A 21,087-nucleotide genomic window follows, 5' to 3' on the forward strand; every position below is an offset into this window, starting at 1 on the left:
TGCAAAACAAGGATGTCTCTCTCTATCCTTGAGCTATGAGCTTATTAATTCCACACATACAGAGGCACTAGCTTTCTCAATCTTTCAAATCTCTCAACCGCTATAAATTCTCTTATATTCTGAGAGTCTATAGAGGAGCAAGACTATAAAGGAAATGTTTAGGAATTCCCTTAAATAATCCTAAACAACTCTACAATCACTTATGGGCCACTGCGAAACACTGACTAAACTGAAGAAGTTCCTCAATGAGCTTGAGCAATTATAAGACATTCACCATTGGATAAAGGTAACTGACATAACACAGGGAATGTCTCATTGGCTGACTCAAGGATTAGCTTTACTTTATATGGTTTTTAGAAAGCAAGAATAAGGTCCAGAGAGTTTGCCTCTCATCTTTTCCCCTTATGTCTCTTGAAAAATTTAGTAACCTGGGGATAAGGTAGGGTAGGGAAAAGAAAGTTTAAGGACATCGCTTCCTGAACTACAATTTACCATGCAGAAAAGTGAGGATTCTTTGAGCAGAGGCAAAAAGGGGAGATTTTCAGGCAAGTACTAGATTTGAGACTTGCTTTATGTGTAACTCCAAGTTCAAGAGTTCTTTAGTTCAAGTTCCAAGTATTAGATGTTCTATAGCTAGAATTCTTAACATTTTTGTGTTATAACATGACCCTTTTATCAGGTAAAGCCTATGAACCTGTTATTGGAATAACATTTTAAATGCATAAAAAAAATACAAGCTTACAAAGGAAACCAATTATGTAACAATAATAATATTATTAACAATAGCTAATGTTTATACAGCTCCTACTATGTGTCTGACACATGAAATACTGTTAAGTGTTTTTTAATAGCTTTTTATTTTCAAAATATTTGCAAAGATGGCTTTCAACATTCACTCTTGCAAAACCTTATGTTCCAAATTTGTCTCCCTTCCTTCCTCCCCACCCATCTCCTTCCTCTAGACTGCAAGTAATCCAATATAGGTTAAATATGTGCAATTCTTCTAAACATATTTCCATATTTATCATGTTTGTGCTAAGTGTTTTACAAAAACCATCTCATTTGATACTCAAATAATTCTGGGGGGTAGGTGTTATTATTATCCCCATTTTACAGAAGGAAGCAGAACTGAAGCAAACTGAAGCAAAGACAGCTAGTCAATGTCTGAGACCAAATTTGAACTCTGTTATTGAGAGATAACTATTGAAATAATTATCAAAAATACTTTAAAAAACAAGTTCCCAAATGAATATAAACTGCTTGCATTTTTGTTTTTCTTCCCAGGTTATTTATACCTTTTGAATTCAATTCTCCCTGTGCAACAAGAAAACTGTTCGGTTCTGCAAACATATATTGTATCTAGGATATACTGTAACCTATTCAACATGTAAAGGACTGCTTGCCATCTGGGGGAGGGGGTGGAGGGAAGGAGGGGAAAAATCAGAACAGAAGTGAATGCAAGGGATAATGCTGTAAAAAATTACCCTGGCATGGGTTCTATCAATAAAAAGTTATTAAAAAAAAAAAAAGTTCCCAGATCCTAGGTTAAGAACTCCTGTTCTTAATGTGTCTTGCTCCTTGGAGAAGAAATAAGACAGTTGACATGGTTCCTATGCAGTGTTCTTGAACTTGAAGGATTTTGGCTAAGCCAGAAGCTTGAGAGTTTCAACTACAGACAAAAAATGTAATATGCATGGAAGCAGCATAAAGCAACATCCTGGGGAGCATTGTCTAGCAGTGACTAAGGGAGTAGCATGCAATAGAAACTTTGAGATCAAGATCCTTCAGAAAAGTACAAATATTTGCGGGCCTTCATCTCTGCAGCATTAGAGGAGTGAAATGGCTCTTTTGAACTATACCTTCAAATATACCTTAATCTGAGCGCTCCCTATATGTCTGCCTCTCTACTTATCACCTCTATGAGCAACAACTTTTCCTACTGATTTTAGAAGTATTCATTTGAGAATGAGCCCTAGATTTATGGGATATATTTTTACTGCTACTTTTTAAATAATATGGTATTTAAATAAATGCCCTTGTGATCTCTGGTTAATTAGTAGAAAGGAAGACCTATCAGTCCATCTCATGAGCTACAGTTTCCAGAGTCTCAATCTACAGAGTACCTTGAAGCTTGGGATCTTTTGTTGTCTAGACTACTCGGTCTGAGAGTATGAGTTGGGGAATAATCCAGAGAGGTACTACATGGATATATATCCCTATAATAATTCATAATTCACATAACTCACTGCCTTATGTATTGAATCTAAATATTTCTTTTCTACTTGGCATAGTCCTTATGGTGGGAGAAATATCTGTATTTCAGGTACACTTTTCCTTAAGAAGAATTGAAAATATTCTCAAATTAATTATGTGACTAAGGCTTAGGCCATTGACATAGTTTTCTGGTTGCACAATAATCAGCCTCCCAAGTTACTCTGAGAGGACTCTAGCATAGCCAACATGGAAAAAGGGATGTTGTGTTCAACTGAATCAATACTATATCCTTACTGAGTATCCTTTCTATGCCACAAGCTAAATAAAGGTCCTTTTTGTTAGCTTCTCAATAGTCTACAAGTGTTTCCTCTTATACTACTTCTGAAGCTAAAGCACCAGACTGAACTTGAGTCAAACTCAGACAACTTGTTTTCCTTTTGTCTCCCCCAAATATTTTAACTGAACTTTAGATTAAGTCATATTTAACTAACACAGCTAGAAGCCCATGGGGCTGTCATTTGCTTGTTAATTCCATGAACTGGCTCCCAGGAAAATTTCTCGATTCAGGCTTCCCATATGGTCAAATGCCCCGAGATTTCACAGTGTTGCAGCTGCCTCCTCACACTCCACCCCGGTTAGCAAGAGAAAAATGCCTGAAGCACTAATGACATGAATCTGTTCTTTTTAAAAGTTCTACCGAGCAATAAAACATGATTCAACAGGTATCTTTTGCCACATCCCAAAGCCTTTTCCAATTCACACTTCTATTTCCCTTTGATACCCAAATATGTAGAAACAGGCCTAGTGGGAGGCTGAAGCAACAATTGTTGCATTTTATCTGCTTTTCTTTAATCCTTCCTATCCTTCCCATTTTCCAAGATCTTCCCAAGTTCACTGACAATGGTTCAGCACTAGCATTTGCCAATTCGTTCAGTAACAAGGGTTCAGTATATCTGGATCAGGTGACACACTCATCAATGGTGTGGCACTCTCCTACCATTTCCTTACTTATCTTGGTTAATATCCCTCAATATCCATTTTAAAAAATTCTCTTTTCTGATCCAAAGATCATTCTCCTTGGCACATAAGAGGAGGTAAATCAACAGTGGGGCAATTCTATCTTTTCTTTTTCATGTCATTGCTGTCCTAACCCAGCCGTGGTTCTATCCCTTTTTTGTTCCTCCTCTTTCCCTCAATTTGACTTTAAGTAGTACAAGCTTATTAAATTGAGTTGAATCCAGGATACTATTTCAACAGGGCAGACTTTCTTGTTCTGGATACTTTGTTTCTGTCACTGAAACCTATCCATATTTTTTGTTACCATACATACAGGATTCATAGAGTGGGCGGTCTACTAAAATCCTCAGATTTAAAACCACAACTCCAGGGTGCCTTTCTTATGGCTTTTTTGGTAAAGTTTCATATTTATTATTAAACTGCATCTTTTTAAAGGTTTGCAAATTCTCGTTTATAACTGGAAGAAGGCTGAGAGGCCAGCTAATTCAAACCTATCTCTTGTTAGATGGGGAGGGGCTCAGAGAGATTAAGTAATTGGCTCAGCGGTCACGAAGATAAATAACTATCTAGTCCACCATCGCCCAGGTAGCCCTTATCATGCGTGCATACATTATCTTTTGGATTCCTGATTCTGTTATCCATTTGTTATCCTTCCAGATAGGCTTTCAGCAACTGTTTGAGGAATGAAGCAGGGTACTTTTGACAAGCTTCGAGGTCAGGATATTTGGCTACAGGTGATAGAGATGCAGCCAGCCCGCAAGCATTTCTTAAGAGCTTTCTGTGTGGCAGGCATGGTCCATATAAAGAAATCATAATAGTGCTTAAGTCGTACTTCAAGATTTTCATGCATTATCTCATCGGATCCTTACGACATCCCCGGGACGTAGGTGCTAAAAAGGCCCAACCCCCCCACAAACGACGTCTGCAATTTCCCGGGGCCGGATGATAACAAAAGCAAGGCTAGTTTTGGCTTGTAAGCCTGGACCATGGAAACCCATTCGCCCGGCGTCCGTGAGGCATCCTGGGAAGCCTGGGAGCCGGGGGTTATTACTTCCCAGAAGAGCGGGGGTCATGCCGTTCCTCCATCCTCCCGGTGTGGAGCCTGGGAACCCCCGATTTGGACTCGGGTGGCGACCAGATGCCCCAGGTTCACCGGCTTCGCCTCGGGCAGGCCACCTGGGCGGCCCACGCAATGCGGGACCTCTCCCCTCCTTCCCCACGCTCCGACCCCACGTGACCAGGGAGGCCCAGCACGAGCTAGGGGAGCGCGAGGATCACCTGAACAAGGCGGTCATGTGAGGCTGGTGGGAAGGCGGGAGGGGGGACAGGGGAGGAGGCGAAAGAGAGGGGGCGGTGCCCAGGCGGCTGCGGGGTCATGTGATGCGCAGTTACTGGGTCTCCGCCGCAGCCGCTGGTGCCGCGCTCTCCTCCTCCTCCACCTCCTCCACCTCCTCCTCCACCTCCTCTTCTTTCCCTCCCTTTCCGGCCCTGGCGGCTTGAGCATGACCCGGGAGCAGCCCGGAGCCGTTGTGCGCCGCTAGCCCCTCGGCCGCGCGTCCCAGTCCCCAGTCCTGCCGGAGTCCTGAGCACGATGGGAGGCGCCGCCGCTGCCGCTGCAGCCCTCTCGACCGTCGCCGCCCCGGCTCCCAGCGCCCACCTGCGGCCCTGGACTCGGCGTCCTCCTCGGCCACTGCCGCCGCCGCCGCCACTGCTGTTGCTGCTGCTGCTGCTCGTCTCAGCAGGAGAGATCGCCGAGGCCCAGAGCTTCGAGTTCCCGGAGCTGTGCAGGTAGGAAGATGCGGGGCGGGGGTGGGGTGGGGGAGGGGGTATCGGATGAGGGATGGGGGGGGCTGCTTCCAGGGCGGCGTCGTTTCTCCAGACTCTTTCTCCCCCCCCCGCCCACTTCGGCCTGCTCCCACCCCCGGCTTCCCCGGGGCTATGGGAGCGCGAGAGGCGTCCCCCTCCTCCGCCCCACTGCGCATCCTAGCCGAATTCACTCCTTTTTTACCTATAAGTTGTAATCTTTGAGGATGGAAGTGGGGGAGGGGGAAATCCTGAAAATTTCTTTCACCTAGCCTGGGGAAGAGGCAGAGTGCTGGAACTAGCAGCCCTGGGGCCCTGACCACTTGTGGCTGTCATTAAGTGCAGGGCTGCTTTGTCTGTGGGGGGGGAGGGGGGACTTTGGTCCGGCTGCCAGGGCCCATCTGGATGACAGGCGGCTGGTGTGTAGTTCCTGCTTTGCATCATGGTGCATCTGGGAAACTTGTTTCTTTGTGTGTGTGTGTGTGTGTGTGTGTGTATGTATGTGTGTATGTATGTAGGAGGGATGGGAAGAAGAGGGGGCAAGGCGAAGGGAAGGGTGTGCGTGCGTGTGTGTGTGTGTGTGTGTAGAAGGAGTGGGAGGAGGGGGGAGGCAAGAAGAAGGGAGGAGTGTAGGAGTGGGAAGAAAGAAGGGGGAGGCATAGAGGGGGGGAGAAAGAAGAAAGAAGCTAGGAGAAGGGAGGGGTATGACTGTATGTATGTAAGGAGAAAGAAGGGAGGAACTTATTTTCAGGGTTCACAAGTAGAGGCTCTGACTAAGAGACCAAGTTCTACCACAAATTCGTAATAGCTGCTTTTTGTTTCAGTTGCTCATTGCACCATGGATTTTTTTTTTCTTTTCTCAAGTAATTAGTGGGTTTCCTGCTTTAAGTGTGAAATGGGTGAAGGAGGGCAAGAAGGAATCATTCTATCTGAACTCTACCTTTCAGAAATTGTCCTTCATCCATCTGACAGCTATTTTCTTGTATCATGGCCAATAAGTCACTTGTTTAGATGAAGATTATTCGAGTTAGGGGACATTTGCCCTAAGAGCTACAAATGTATTACTGATGGATCTGTTATGTGATGTTAAATGACTTGCATATTGGTAGGGTCTTTCTTTGGGGTGGTTTTTAAAATCAAATTTCCCATTTGGGGCTTAGTTTTGTTTTTTTAAACCTTAAAATGGTATGAAGAGTTCTGAAAGGGTTTATGTAGTTTGAACCCACAAATGAGACTTTGAATACATAAGATCCATTCTATTTATTCAGCAATCACTTATTGAGCACCTTCTATGTGTAACATTTATACTTTTGTGATTGTTATTTGAAAAGGAGTTGGAAGGCTAATTGTAAACATAAAGTTACTAGGAATTGAGCATAATACAAAGGATCTGTAAAACCCTGTCTTTGCAACCTAATAGAACTTTTCATCATATTAATATTCAAGCTCTATTAGCTGGCTGCAATCTACCTTTTTCATTCCTTTTCTCACCCCAGTTTTACCCATTACAGGTATTCCAGCCAAAATGTACTATACTGCTCATTTCCAAATATTGTCCTGCTCTCGCCACAGTGCCTTTTTTGGGGGGGGGGGGAAGGGGAGACAATCTCTTTTGCTTCCTTCCTTTTATTCAATTGATATACTTTCCTTCCATCTGGGATTACATTTTTTCAGTTGAGATGTTTCCTGTCTAGAAGTGGTTCCTCTCTCCTTGAATCTCCATAGACATTCTGTACTAAATCAGCTAGCTCTGTGTTACAACACAATAGGAATTTTATGAATGCTTGTTAGATCATGGATTGTACACTTTATGTATTGCTTCCTCCCTCCCTAGTGGATTATAAACTACTTGCCAGTAAAGATTATGCTGTAGTCTCTTGGGATCCATAGCTCCTTTCTAGCCTCAATTCAAGTATCACCTCCTCCTACAAAATGTCTTTATTCTTCCAGTTGTTAGTCCCCTCTGTGTTTTTATTTTATATATTAGGAGTTTGCTTATCTATAAAATGGGGATAATTGCACCTACCTCAGAATTGTTGTGAGGATCAAATTGAGATATTTATAAGTACCAGATACATTTTAATTAAGTGCTTCATAAGTGTTAAACTATATTATTATTGATCTATGACATGTATATTCCTCATACAGATTGTAAGTTCCTTGAGGGAAGGACTATCTTTTTTGGTTTGGGTAGTTGGCTCATTTTAAGGGGGGGCCAGCAGTGATGTAATTGGAAGGAATTGGCTGAGAAAAGCTGAGTTCAAGTCCTGTCCCTAAATACACAAAGGCTGTAGGATCTTGGGCAAGTCACTTACTTATCAGTGCTTTAGTCAACTTTCTAAAATAAAAAAATTGCAGAGAAGATGCTGATTAGCATTGGTACATAGAATTTGCCCCACTAGGGAGTTTCCTACATTGATGAAATTACAGGTAGAATTTCTATTTCTATCCTGGCCTCTTAAGAGAATATCACTCATAGTAAATGCTTACTGAGATTTTGATCAATTTTTTTGCTGAGCACCCATAACTTGACTTATGGGAGTTTTCTTATAGAAGAAATCTTTCCTGGTCTCTTTAAATTCTATTGATTTCTGATTTCCGTGTATATATCTTGTTTGTACATAGTTGATTAAATGTTATTTCCCCCAATACATTGTGAGCTTCTGGAGAGCTGGAACTGATTGTTGGTTTTGTTTTGTTTTTTTGGTCTTTGTAGTCCCAGTCTTTGTCCAAGTTCTTAACCACGGAGTAAGAGCTTAAGATTCTATTGTTCATTGACTGACTTCTATTTTAGAAAGAATAGCGAGAATACTGTGGAGAAGTTCATTTCTGTTAGAGGCTATTATTTTATTGAGTTTATATTAGCATTTAAAGAAGTAGCTTATTGCTGGCACAGAAATGTATAATGTACTGTAGTGTAAGTATAGAAGATATATCTGAAATACTAAACAGGATGCTATCCTGAAGCCAGGTCATGGTATCATTGGGATCATAGTAATAAGAGCCTTAGACTTATCAACTGGGCAACCTTGAGCAATTACTTTAGGTCCTTAGGTCTTGGTTTGCTCTTCAATCCCAAGAGATCAGGCTCAGTGATCTCGGATCTCTAAAACCCCTTCCCCTGTTATTCTGTGTCTTTGAAAGGAGATTTAAAAAAAAGCCTAAGGCATTGTAATCTGTTGTAAAGTGATTTGAGAGAAACCAAATACTTAAAAAGCTACTTAAGACTTGCTCACTCTATATAAAATACTTGATTTTACTTTGTGAGACTACCTTCTGCCTTTGGCAAATGAGACTTGTTTTTACATTGTGATAATCACATGAGTGTATTAGCTCATACTCTTCTAGTGTTTCAATTAAGTAGGAAGTAATTTTTTTTTTTTTTTTTATCTTTAAAGACTTCTGGTTACAATCCGACTTGTGCCTAAATTGCAGATCAAACTGTCCTGTAGATAAGTTTTATTAAAGTGTTCACATGATGAAAGTTAAAAAATATTAAGTAAAAATTGAGTAAGCTATGTTATTGTAATCTTAGAGGTGTTTATGCATTTCTGCATGTCCACCTAATGTGAAAAAGAAAATAGCAATCCCACTAGCTTTCCTTACATTTTTCCATCCCAAAGATTTTGATGCATATTTAGACAGCATTGTTATATATACACGTCCTGAGGTTATGGGAACATAACCATGAAAGACAAGGATTATCCATTTTATATAAAAGTCAACCTTCAAAACAGAATTGTAATTAAAGATTAACTGGCTTTGGCACTGACTTCCTATATTTTCCTCACCTGTTAAATAAGGGAGCTCACTAAGGATGATGCCTCAGGTTTGCCCTCACTTTAAATTGTATGGCTTTTCTGTACTTATTATGATGACTCTTGTCTCTCCTTTCCTTTATTTAGCTTTGGACATGTACTCCATTTTTTTCAAAAATTAATTTAGTTTTTCAGTTAACAAACATTTTTTATTCTTACCATTTATTGAATACTAAAAAGAAGAAAAATAAAACTTATAACAAATGTGCATTGTCAAACAAAGCAAATTCTTTCATTAGCTGTGTCCAAAAATGTATGTCTTGCTCTGACTCCATCACCTCCCTGACAAGCAGTGGGGAGCATGTTTCATGTTCTGTCCTCTGGAAATAAGGATTATTATTTCATGGAGTGAAGTTTGTCAAAGTTTCTTTATAATGTTAAAATTCATACAACATTTTGTCTGACTCCAAATCTCTCCAATATACATATTTCATATCCATATGATATTTTGATTCTGGTAAGAAATGTTTGATCTTCAGGTTGTAGAACAACTAAGAATTTTTAAAGTGCAGTGTATTTTTGAAGAATGTGATTGGATGAGTTTTTTTAATCCAGGTGGCAATGCTGAGTGTTTACTGTACTGCTAAAGCAGGATGTGGTAAGATAGCTATTTGGTATAGTGGTACAACGATAATAGTTGACATTAAAACATTTCATACTTAGACTGGTTCCCATCTCCCAAACTAGCTACTGTGGGTGGAAAGGTATCTTACATTCTGCAAATGCCAGAATTGTTTCTGCAATTTGTAATTTATGCTCTGTTCCCGGTTTATTAATATATTCTAAAAGCTAAATAATTTGCTTGGCATTTGGTAGATGTGGACTCTTTTTTTTTTAATAGCCTTTTATTTACAAGTTATATGTATATGTATAGGTAATTTTACAGCATTGACAATTGCAAAATCTTTTGTTCCAATTTTTCCCCTCCTTCCTCTCACCCCCTCCCCTAGATGGCAGGATGACCAGTAGATATTAAATATATTAAAGTATAAATTAGATTATGTGGACTCTTAATCTTCAGTCCCCATATTAGCCTGTAGTCCTCCTCGATTGCCTTGCTGAGGTACAGTAAGATTAGGTCACTAGCTCTGTAACTTGGAGGAAATAAATGGTACAGCCTGCACCTCCTCACTATCAGGTTATTAATCTTTCTATTATAGTACATTGCATTCATAGACAAAATGAGACTTGAATTAGATATTGAAGGACTGATAATACTATGTTTTCTGAGATTATAAAATATATTTTCTTCAGTCACTAAAAAGCAGGGAGCCAAGGTACAGGTGTGCTGGAGTTGATAATCCACAATCAGCTGTGTGTGGGTTCAGATGACAGTGTTGATGTGGGAGGAGATAGGATTTACAGAGTTGATAGTAATTTAGTAGTATGCTGCTTCCTAAATGGTTTCTTAATTGTCTCTTTCTATACATATTCATTGAACCTTAAGGTTCACCTGCTGAATTCTTACTCTCCAAAGGCCGGATATCTACCTGAGTCTTGGTTGGACAGACCTTTGTTCCATCTCCAGGGGAAACTGATCAGATATGACCTGTATAACTCCAGGAACTATACAGCCAAGAAGTCTTTTTCATTCCCTCATTTTTAGAGTCTTTATACATATAGTACTGCAAGTCTTGCATGTAAAGGAAATTCTTTTTCTTTAGGATAAGAGGAAAATGCCCCATAATACTGGGCAGGAGAGAACTATAACTGCTCAGCCCTCAGCATGCCCTCTGATTAAGAGATCATATAATACACATGAGTGCTCTGAGAAGTGGAGCCTGGGAGCCCCTCATGGCTTGCCCTTGTTATATACAGGACCGGTTTTGCCAGTCCCTCATTCTTCAAGTTCACGGAGCTGGCCAGTGCTTATTTATGTTTGTTGTCATCCTACAAAGATGTTCTGCTCCACAAGATTGGCCTTTGTTAGTCTCTCTTTTTTGGTTTTAAACTTTTCCTTTAATTCCTTAAGATAGACCTTCTAATTTGTAGTCTATGTAACTCTGTAGGGATAACGTCTCTACACTTAGCTAACCTTGTACTTATCTAGCATTGCCTTTATGTTTTCCTCCTGCTTATTTATTCACCACCTAAATTCTTACTGTAATTGAATTTTACTATTAGAACTATAATTTCCTATTCCTATTTCTGTGAAGCAAAATAGGTTTTGCCTACCTACATCTGGGAACTGAATAAACTGTCAACAGCATTTAGTAGGGTGTCTGGCATATAGTAGATACTGACACATTTCCTCAGCCTTGAACTGCAGGAGCAAATTCCTTCAGTAATGAGAGGAGATTCCTTCCTTCCATCCTTATAATATGTACAGATGTGAACCCCCAGTGGGGGGAGAGACTGTTGGCTCCCTGAAGGGTTTTGGTTGGAAAGGAAGAGGTATTAGAAGAATAGAAGCCAGGAACTCTAGGACATTGGTAAGAGAAGATGTTTGAAAGTTTGTTGGCCTCTGGCAGTGATGGTAGGTAGAGGAGGGATGAGTTTCTGCTCCTCATATTGGGAAGCTGGAGCTGTTTATGGGAACAGAAGCTCTTAGCCAATTTAGGTGATAGAGATGTTGGTATCCCTGGTTGCAGTGGTGGTGGGAAGGAAGGAAGATGCTACTGTACAATGAGTTCTCACAACCATGTCTCTGCCAGTTTATCAATAACATGCTGGTGAACGATTGAATTTTAGAGTTGGAAGGGACCTCTTAGGCTACATCCATAATGTAGTTGACAAGTATCCAATCTTTGGTTGAAGATCGTCCATGAGGGGGAGCTTCCTGACGGTCTTTGGACATATCCCATTATACTTGTGGTTAACTCCAATTGTTTAGAAAATTTTTTCCAACATGAAACATGTTTGCCTTTTTGAAACTTCACACATTGTTCTTGTTCTCCCCTTTGGGACAAAGCAAAACAAGTTTCATTCTGTTTCACATTCTTCAGAAACTTGAAAATAGTTATCATATTCTTTCCTGAGCCTTCTCTTCTCCAGGCTTAACATTCTCACTTTTTTGGACTGGTTCTCATATTGAGTGGACTTGATTCTTCTTGGGGTGGGAGAATGCATTATGACTTATAGAAAATCAAACCAAAAGTTTTCCCGGGGAATGCCTGACTTTGTAATACATAGATTCTGAATGTGTTTAGTCTTTTAAAAGTAAATAAAAATTCTGCAGACTTTATTGTTAAATACTATGCCCTTTAAGAGAATGATAATGACTAAGTAGCATAAATCTTTAATGCCTGCTGTGTGATCAGCACGATGCTAAACGCTTTCTGTGTGTGTGTGTGTGTGTGTGTGCGCGCGCGCGCGTGCGCGCCTGGTGGTAAAGAATATTAGAGGGGTTAAAGATAAAAAAAGAAAAGTATAATATCTCTAATTATCAAGGAGCACATACTAGTCAGGAAGGTAACATTAACAATTAGAGCAATCCAAACTAGTATATAATTGAGTACGATACTGTGTAATATAAGTGTTCAAAGAAGGAGGAGATTTCAATGTGGGCTGAATGAATAGAATCATGAAATGCTAAAATTAGAAGGTACCTTCAAAAACTATGCTGTATCCTGATGGTAACTCAATGAGGCAAATGTTTAGCTGATTAATGGTAGTGTGGGGATTTGAACTAAGGTCTCCTGATTTTCCATGTAAGGTAGAGAGAAATAAGCAGAGGCTTACTAAGTTTATAAACATTTAGTTAGCAGCCACTATGTACCAGATACTTTGCTAAATGTTGGAAATAAAAAATGAAATGGCCCTTGCCCTCAAAAGAGCTTATATGTTTTATGAAAGAGAGAATATGGACATTCAGATAATAAGTTAATGTTGAGGAGGAAGCACTGTTAGCTAGGGAATCTCATGAAAGGCTATATATATGTAGGCAGTACTTGTGCTGAGTTTTGGAAGAAATTAGGGATTCTAAGATCTTTGAGGAAGAAGTCTAGTTAAAGGGGACAGCCAGTACCTAGAGCCCTAAGAGGACATGATAGGTGTGGAGAGCAGGTTAGTTTAATTAGGGTAGGCAGCTTTTGATAGACAGCAATAAAGAAAAAAGGGAAGGAACAAGCAAGGGGCAGCTATGCTAATCACTTTACAAATATCATCTCATTTGATCCTTAAAATATCCTGGGAAGGATGTCCTATTATCTTCATTTTACAGTTGAGGAAACTGAGGCAGGAAAAGATTAAGTGACTTTGAACTCCCCTGATCTTTGTGACTTCAGGCCCACAGCTTTATCCATTGGCCCATCTAGCTTCCTCTAAAATAATACTTTGTAGAGTAGTGATAGGATGGTAGTTCTGTGTTATGGGAAAGTAATTTGGATATGTTTATGTAGATTCAAATAATTGCCAGTTCAACAAGCATATATTAAATGCCTATCAAAAAAAATGAAAAAAAAAATTGACAAATAGGGTTCTATGTTTAAGTCTAAAGGTAATAGGGTGCCAGTTTGAATATTGCAGAAGGTACTTTCCAAAAATTGTTACTATTCAGGAGGGAAGGAGAATGTATAGGGTTACAAATTTACAGCCGGGAAAGATTTTAGAGGCAGTCTAAACCTTCATCTAGTAGATTATGAAATTGAGGCACAGGAAAGTGGATCAAGGTCATAGAAGGTAGCAAAGAAGTGGAATTTGAGCCCATTTCTTCTTAATTTCAGATCTGTTTTTTCCCCTATTACAATTGCACACTGCGTCAAAAGCTGAATAGAGGTCAAGGAAGATGAAGAAAAGGCCATTGGATTTACTTTTTTCGGTGATTTTTTTTGGGGTGTTTTTAAAACCTCAGACAAATTATTTCCAAATTCCTCGTGAATTTTGGTATGTGTGGGAGCCTTCTGTCTTTGACCTTTTAGTACAAAAGACTATCAGGTTTATCAATTAAAAGATTCTTTGGTAACTCTGGACAAAGCTGTTTGGTCCATTGCTGGAGTTAGAAGTCACATTGGAGGCAACTGAGAAATTTGTGATGTATGAGGAAAAAGGAGTTTGGCAGTAAATGAGAAGCTCAGTTTCAGACTAGAACTTTTTAGGATGGCCAGGCCAATTTAAAATTTTATTTTTTTTTATTATTTTTTTACAATATATATGTGCGGAAGCGAACAGTTCTCTTGTTGCACAGGAAGAATTGGATTCAGAAGGTAAAAAATAATCTAGGAAGAAAAACAAAAATGTAAACAGCTTACATTCATTTCCCAGTGTTCTTTCTTTGGGTGTAGCTGCTTCTGTCCATCATTGATCAATTGAAACTGAGTTAGGTCTCTTTGTCGAAGAAATCCACTTCCATCAGAGTACATCCTTATACAGTATTGTTGTTGCCATGTATAATGATCTCCTGGTTTTGCTCATTTCACTTAGCATCAGTTCATGTAAGTCTCTCCAACCTTCTCTGTATTTATCCTGCTGGTCATTTCTCGCAGAACAATAATATTCCATAACATTCACATACCACAATTTACCCAGCCATTCTTCAATTGATGGGAATCCATTCCTTTTCCAGCTTCTAGCCACTACAAACAGGGCTGCCACAAACATTTTGGCACATACTGGTCCCTTTCCCTTCTTTAATATCTCTTTGGGGTATAAGCCCAATAGTAGCACTGCTGGCTCAAAGGGTATAGCTTTTTGATAGCTTTTTGAGCATAGTCCAATTTAAAATTTTAAAAGAACTTAGTACTTGACTCTCTGTTAACAGATAAAGAGAAATCGAAGATGAGAGACTTGAGTTGATCAAGGGAACTTGAATGACACTGAGGTGATGAGAAGAGTAGTGATCTGTTATCTAACTAGAAGGTTGGCCTAAATAAAGAAAAGGGCTATTTGTTAGACTGGTGCAAAAGTTGAGCAAAATGGACTTTTTTTTTTTGAAGTATGTAATAGAGAGAACTCACAATGGTTAGTTTGGCTTCATTTTTCTCAGTAAAGTAGGAAACAAAATCCTTTGCTCATAGGGAAGAGGGGCCAGTGGAGGGTTTGGAACAGCCTTGGCAGAAAATAAAAGAAGAATAACTGCTACAAAGTAGAGATGGCACAGTTAAAGTTAGATAAACTTTTATAGACCCAATTGGCAATTGACTTCTTCCATTGTCTTTGGAAAGGGGATTAAGAAGGGATGAGGTAGAGATAATACAAATGTTGAACTTTGCCATGACATAAATCATGTTAGGGCAAGAGACAAGGGACTACAGGGTGAAGATCTTGTATAATTTAATGAATTGTTTTATTAAGACTAAAGGAGCTTGAGGCTAGACTAGGAGTGATAGCCAAAACTAGATGAAGGGGAAAAAGGGAAGGGGAGGGAGTGGCTAAAGTTGGTAATAAGGACAACGAATAATTGGGAGCCATGGTTCTTAAACTGGGGAAGGAATATATTTAAAATTCTTGTTAAATTCTTTGATATATAGGATTACTCTTTGGAAGGAGAGAAAAGAAGGGATGCAGAGGGCACTTTAGGCAGCATAAAGACAAAAGATAAAAATTAAATAAAAAACTTTGCATTTTGTACTTTCTGGATATAAAGCTCTTTTGAGAAAAGTAAGAGAGAATGACCAAGTAAATGTCCCCAGTCATTTTTATGAGATTCCACTGGCCTTTGAAAGGAAATTATGATACTTACAAAAAGGCTAAAACAATCAAAGTTTTATTTGGGCAGTTCTCAAAATACCTTTTTTTTTTTTTTTTCAGACTTTTGCTGTAGTCATTTTTAATAAACCTAATCCACTTTTAAATTTGTTTAGTCATTTTTTGCCAGGGTAAGCATTAGAAACATTGAAAATTGTCATGCTGTTGTGAAAGATAAAATTTTACACAGACATAAATATATATTTAGTTCCTAAACAATATATATATAAAATGGGGGGAAAGGGAGGAAAGCAAGAATTGGTAAACTACCTTGATTTAAAAAAAAAAACAAACCTCATACTAAATTGGTCAGATTTCCAGTTCTCAAATGCACAGTTATTGGAGAACATGGATTATTTTTTAAAACAATTTGACCAGCTTTATTTTAATACTTTAGTTTGCCCTCATATAATTGAGTATAATTTTTGGACAAATAAGGGTATGCCTGGTTTATCTCGAAAGTGCATGGTATCCATCTTTACTACATTTAGACCAAACTGCTCTGATTTTTCAAGGCCATTTGTAATCTAGCCTTATTTAACCAGTCCAAAAATTATTATCACCCTTGTGCCCTCCAATATACTTCGTTTTAGGTCAAGCTCCTTGTTTCACATTGTATCAAGGCACTTGTCTATATTGTATCCCACATCTAAAATGTCTTTCTTTTCCTTTGTTGGTCTAGTTCTTATTTTACACATCTTTTATACACACAGTAAGTAATATTTAATTATACAGTTCATAAATTCTCTAATTGTTGTCAGTTGAGGGGTATTACAACTTAATGGAAAGAGCCCTGAATTTGGAAATCAGAGGTTCTTGACTCTGCTGTTTACTTTTTCTGTGACCTTGAGAAAATAATTTTCAGTACTCTATAGTGAGTTGGATGAGTAAAGCCCATGGGCCTGGACTCTGCAAGATTGGAGTTCAAATCTAACTAGTTTCTTCCTCTGGAATTCAGAAAGCACTTGTCTTCCCCATGTCATTCTTTTGACTGGCTATCCATTTCTCAGATATGTGGTAAATTGGAGAATGTTTCTGATTCTTTTAAAAGTTATGAAAGAAAGTTGCTTTCTGCAGTGTTCACTAATGCAAACAATGATCAAATGCTCAGTTTTGGAGAATACTCCTAATCTCTAGGATTTAACTATTGGAGAAAAGATAACTCTGGTGAGTTTATAAGAAAAGACATGAAAAATCTAATTAGTTTGGAATTATGTCTCCCAGACAACATTTGAATGAGTGTGCAAATGTTAATATATGATGTTCCTCAACTCTTCCTTTAATATTTTGCTGAAATTCTTATTTTATAATTTAAAAACATTTATGCTATCCCAGAAGAGGCATCTTAAGTTATGCCAATTTTGGATGAGTTCTTACAAAAAGATACTTGGGTTTAAACTCCTCAGATCTGAATTTTAGAGTATGGAAAAATTGAGCAGAATCCTAAGGATGTGAGAGTTTATTAAAATCATTATGTATTTGACATAAAGACATAAAATGAAGCAGAATTGAAAATTTCTAGGTAAGGGGATGGGAAGTAATTGACAAGAGGCCTAATGGAGTGTGTCTAACATAGAAGGTGAAGTCGAGTAGAAAAGTTTGGCTTGGGTTGGAGTCCTGCTTTGGAAATTTGCTGGCTATTTTATTGAATTACTTGTTTTACTTCTCTCAGCCTTAATTTTTTTATTTGCAAAATAGGGATAATTATTTGATCCAGCTTCAGTGAAGAAGTCACTTTGAAAACTTTAAAGAACTATGTAAATATGAGGCATTAGTTTTGTTTCTAGTCTCTTATTAACAACTAGTTGTATAACTGTGGGCAAATTATTTAACCTCACTGTTCTTTAGCTTTCTCACCTGCATAATAAAGGGTAGGATTTGGTAATTTCTAAAGTGCTTTTTAATTTTGAAATTCTTTGTTGTTTTCTTGTCTGTTGACTAGGACACTCAGTACTTTCTATTAAGGACCTCTCTGGTATGCCTAGAAGGGCTGGAGACAAGGCTGAGTTGAAAGCACTGAAAAACCCTAGGAAAATGCATACAGGATTCAAGAAATAGGAAAACACTTCCTTCAGTTTTCTATGTTAAATAGAACTAGATGCCATCCTTTCCAGCCCTTGATGTGGATAGGACAGTTTCTATATAATTTCTACACCAGAAGTTGATGGTTTTAATCCAAGACAGTTTAGTAGATGTCATAAACAATCCTTAGTTTGGAAGGGAAGGCAGTGTGTGAAATTATTCTTCTGCCAGTGCTTCTATTTGCTGTTTGTGGAGTGAATTAATGACTAATTTATTACTGAAGAGTTACAAAATACTACTTTTCCCCAAAATGCTTTGTTCCCCCAAAAAGTTTGGCTCTCATTTGGCTTAGTAGTGACTGGGCAGTGGAGGTGGGGGAGGACTGAGGACTGATTCTTTGAATCTTCTGGCAGAATAAATAACAGACTCCAATAATTAAAAATTACTAGGTAGGCCAAGATTTTTTTCCCCAACTACATATTATGTATCATAAAAAGCAAAAACAGACATTATGATCCATAATGTAGTTGGGAAAAACTTTACCCTATCTAGTAGTTTTAATTACTGGAGTCTGTTACTTATTCTGCCACTAACTTTAAGACTGAGCAAGTCACTTCATATCCCTAGATATGTTTCTTCACTTGTCAAGTGAGAGGATTAAACTAGATCCAAAGTAAAGTCCCTTCTAGAGTATAAATGACATTGAATGACATTGGTCATTTTTTGGTTTTGAGAATGCCACAAATCCTTTTAAATCAAGGTACTGATAAAATCTTTAATGAATGAGGATTTAGTGGGGCTTATTATTTAAAAAAAAGAGAATGTTATAAAGCCTATGCTTAATTTATATGAATTAAGCACATTTATATTTATTGCGGTAAGGGGATTGTCCTTTAAATTGTTTTGGGGAAAATACTAGAAGAAAATCTTACATTGTGAAGATGAGAGAATAAGTAATTCAGCTGGGAGTTGAGGTTGGCTTAGTTGTCTTCTCTGATGATCTTAGGACCATTTGCAAGAACAATGCAAGCATGTTGAATTTGAGCCACATGTTGAATGTGAACCACAACTTTTCATATATATGTTTCTTTAGAAAAGACTAAAATTGGTAATCATGGGTTCATTTACTCTGTTCTGATCCTCTCTTAATGAGTTTTGAGAACAGCTTCTCAACAATTCCCAATAGATTATTCCCAGTCAGACCTTCTTTCCCTTCTTTCTTTTGGAGAGGGAAGAGTTTTTATACAAGAGCAAAGTGGAGGAGAAAGACGCTAATGGGGAATCCCTTATAGAGATCATAGAGCTTATCAACTTTCATCTTTTGCAGATAAGGAACTGAAGCCCAGAGGAAAAAAAGACTTTACTTCATATTTCCTTGATGTTGGTGATGGTAGCCTAATTGAAAAGGGAAGAACCAGCAAGGATTTTTAGATTTGGACAGTTTACACAGAGTAGCTTAGCCTATCCTTCTTACCCAAAGTTCCCTTGTCTCAGTGTTATTTTAGTGGTTTGCTTTCTAAATTAAATTATTCTGCTCTCCCTCCACAATTCCTTGCAATGACTGTTGCTTTTTCTACCCTTAGGTTCTATTACAGCCTTTTTGAGTTCCACTAGCTTTCATCTCTTCATTTTCTGTTCTCAGGTTCATTTCTTTTTTAATCGCCATCACCCTGACTTCAGGGCTGTAATTTATGCAGAGAATTATAAAGCATCTCCAAATTTTTTGCTATGGTCATCTTTTTCTTCTGATAATGCGCTCTTTTTTCCACTGGTGAATTCTTCTTGAAACCTCCATTTTGAGGAAGGCTCCTAAACCAATCATTTGTGCATCTCTGGGATTTACTCACTGTGTCTTTATCTGGGCTCTTTTTTCCTTCCACCGTTCACTTTTCACTCTCTTTTATGAGTGATTGTCACTCATTAATTAGAATGTAAGCTCTTTAGAGGGCAGGAATTGAATTCATTTTAGCTTTGATTTGTGTCTCCAGCATTTAACCCAGGACCTGGCACTTCATATATGCTTCATGATTTGACTTCCTAAGTCTTCTCAAGGATAATCCTTGGGAGGGAAAAGAGGAATATCTCTGTAATTGAGGTAAAGTGACAGAGTACAAAGAACACTGTGTTCTCAAATTTTTCTCTTTCCTTCCCTCCTCCCCAAGACAGCAAGTAATATGATAGAGATTAAATATATTATTATGCAGATATTTATTATTCTCTCTATATATATTGTCTGATAGAGATTAAGCATATTTGTGATGTTGAACAAAAACAAAAGGGAAAAAACCAAGAAAGAAAAGCAAACAAATGAAAAAGGTGAAAATACTATATTTGGATCTACATCCAATCTCCATAGTTCTTTCTCTGGATGCTGATGGCATTTTTGTCCAAGTCTGTTGGAGTTGTCTTGAGTCATTGCTGAATGTAAGTTTCTTAGAGACTAGGACTATCTTCTTTTGTTTGTGTCATAAGTTAGCATAGTCTATGGCACATAATCACTGCTTCATGTATACTTCATTATTCATTCAAGGTTTTGACCTTGGTCAAGTAACTTAATGCCTCTGAGCCTCACTTTCTTCAGTTGCAAAATGGGGGAAATAATACCTACCCTTTCTATGTCATAGTCTTGTTCTGAGGCTTCTGTGAGGTAATGAATATCAAATAAATGCTGTTCAGCCACAAAGTTTTATTATTGTGTGTTTTCATTAGTTAAGTCCAACTGTGGAATCAGTTTTACTGAGATAAGGTGTTTATTGTACTTTTCAATATTGATAATCTTGAGATTGACAGTCTCAATAGAAAGATCACATTATATCTCGAGAGATTCTTCGTATCAAAGTGCCCACCTTTTAGGCAGCAGTTGTTCAGGATAAGTTCATTTTAGCCAGTGACGTGATTTCCTATTCTCCTTTTTTTGTGTTTTCTACCAGGGCTAATGCAATTCTTCTTTCCCAAGTACTTCATTTATTGGCTTTGTTTATTTTTTATTAATTTTGTATCTGCTTTAATGTATATATATAGTATATATGTTTTTCCCCTTTCATAATAGAGTGTAATCTCTTTGATAATAAGAATAAAAGAAACTTTATTCCTAGTACTTTGCATAGTGCTTGGCACATAGTTAATGCTTAATAAATGCCAATTGATTGCAAAGAAGCATGTAAAGACTTACATAAACTGTCACAAAATGAAGTAAGCAGGGCCAAAGAAACAGTATGCACAATGACATCAGAATAAATGGAAAGAGCAGCAATCAGATCTTTAAAAAAAATTTTTTTTACTTATATATGTACATTATGAATTATTGGAAGAGAAAAATCAGAACAAAAGGGAAAAGCCATAAGGAAAAAAAAAGAAGAAAAAGTAAAAAAAGTGAGTATAGTACGAATTGATTTACCAGTCATTCTCCATATTTCTTTCTTTGAATTCAGATGGCATTTTCCATACAACGTTTATTGGGATTTCTTTGGATCACTGAAATGCTGAGAAGAACCAAGTCTTTCATAGTTGATTAATGCACAATCTTGTTAGTATGTGCAATGTTTTGGTTCTGCTTCACTCAGCATCAGTATGTAAATCTTTCTAAGAC

At 38.0% G+C, this 21,087-nt stretch overlaps 1 protein-coding gene across 1 annotated transcript in view; it reads left to right on the top strand.

Annotated features, from left to right (window-relative positions):
• Positions 1-4,641: 4,641 nt before the first annotated feature.
• Positions 4,642-21,087, top strand: part of IGF2R (insulin like growth factor 2 receptor) — a 149,450-nt gene continuing 133,004 nt past the window's right edge. Inside the window, exon 1 of the mRNA XM_051998050.1 lies at positions 4,642-5,019. Within this exon, the coding sequence (XP_051854010.1) occupies positions 4,823-5,019 (197 nt within the window). The 5' untranslated portion in view covers positions 4,642-4,822. The remainder of the gene's footprint in view (positions 5,020-21,087) is intronic.

Source organism: Antechinus flavipes, chromosome 4 (genome assembly GCF_016432865.1).
Source record: "Antechinus flavipes isolate AdamAnt ecotype Samford, QLD, Australia chromosome 4, AdamAnt_v2, whole genome shotgun sequence".
Taxonomy (NCBI): Eukaryota; Metazoa; Chordata; class Mammalia; order Dasyuromorphia; family Dasyuridae; genus Antechinus; species Antechinus flavipes.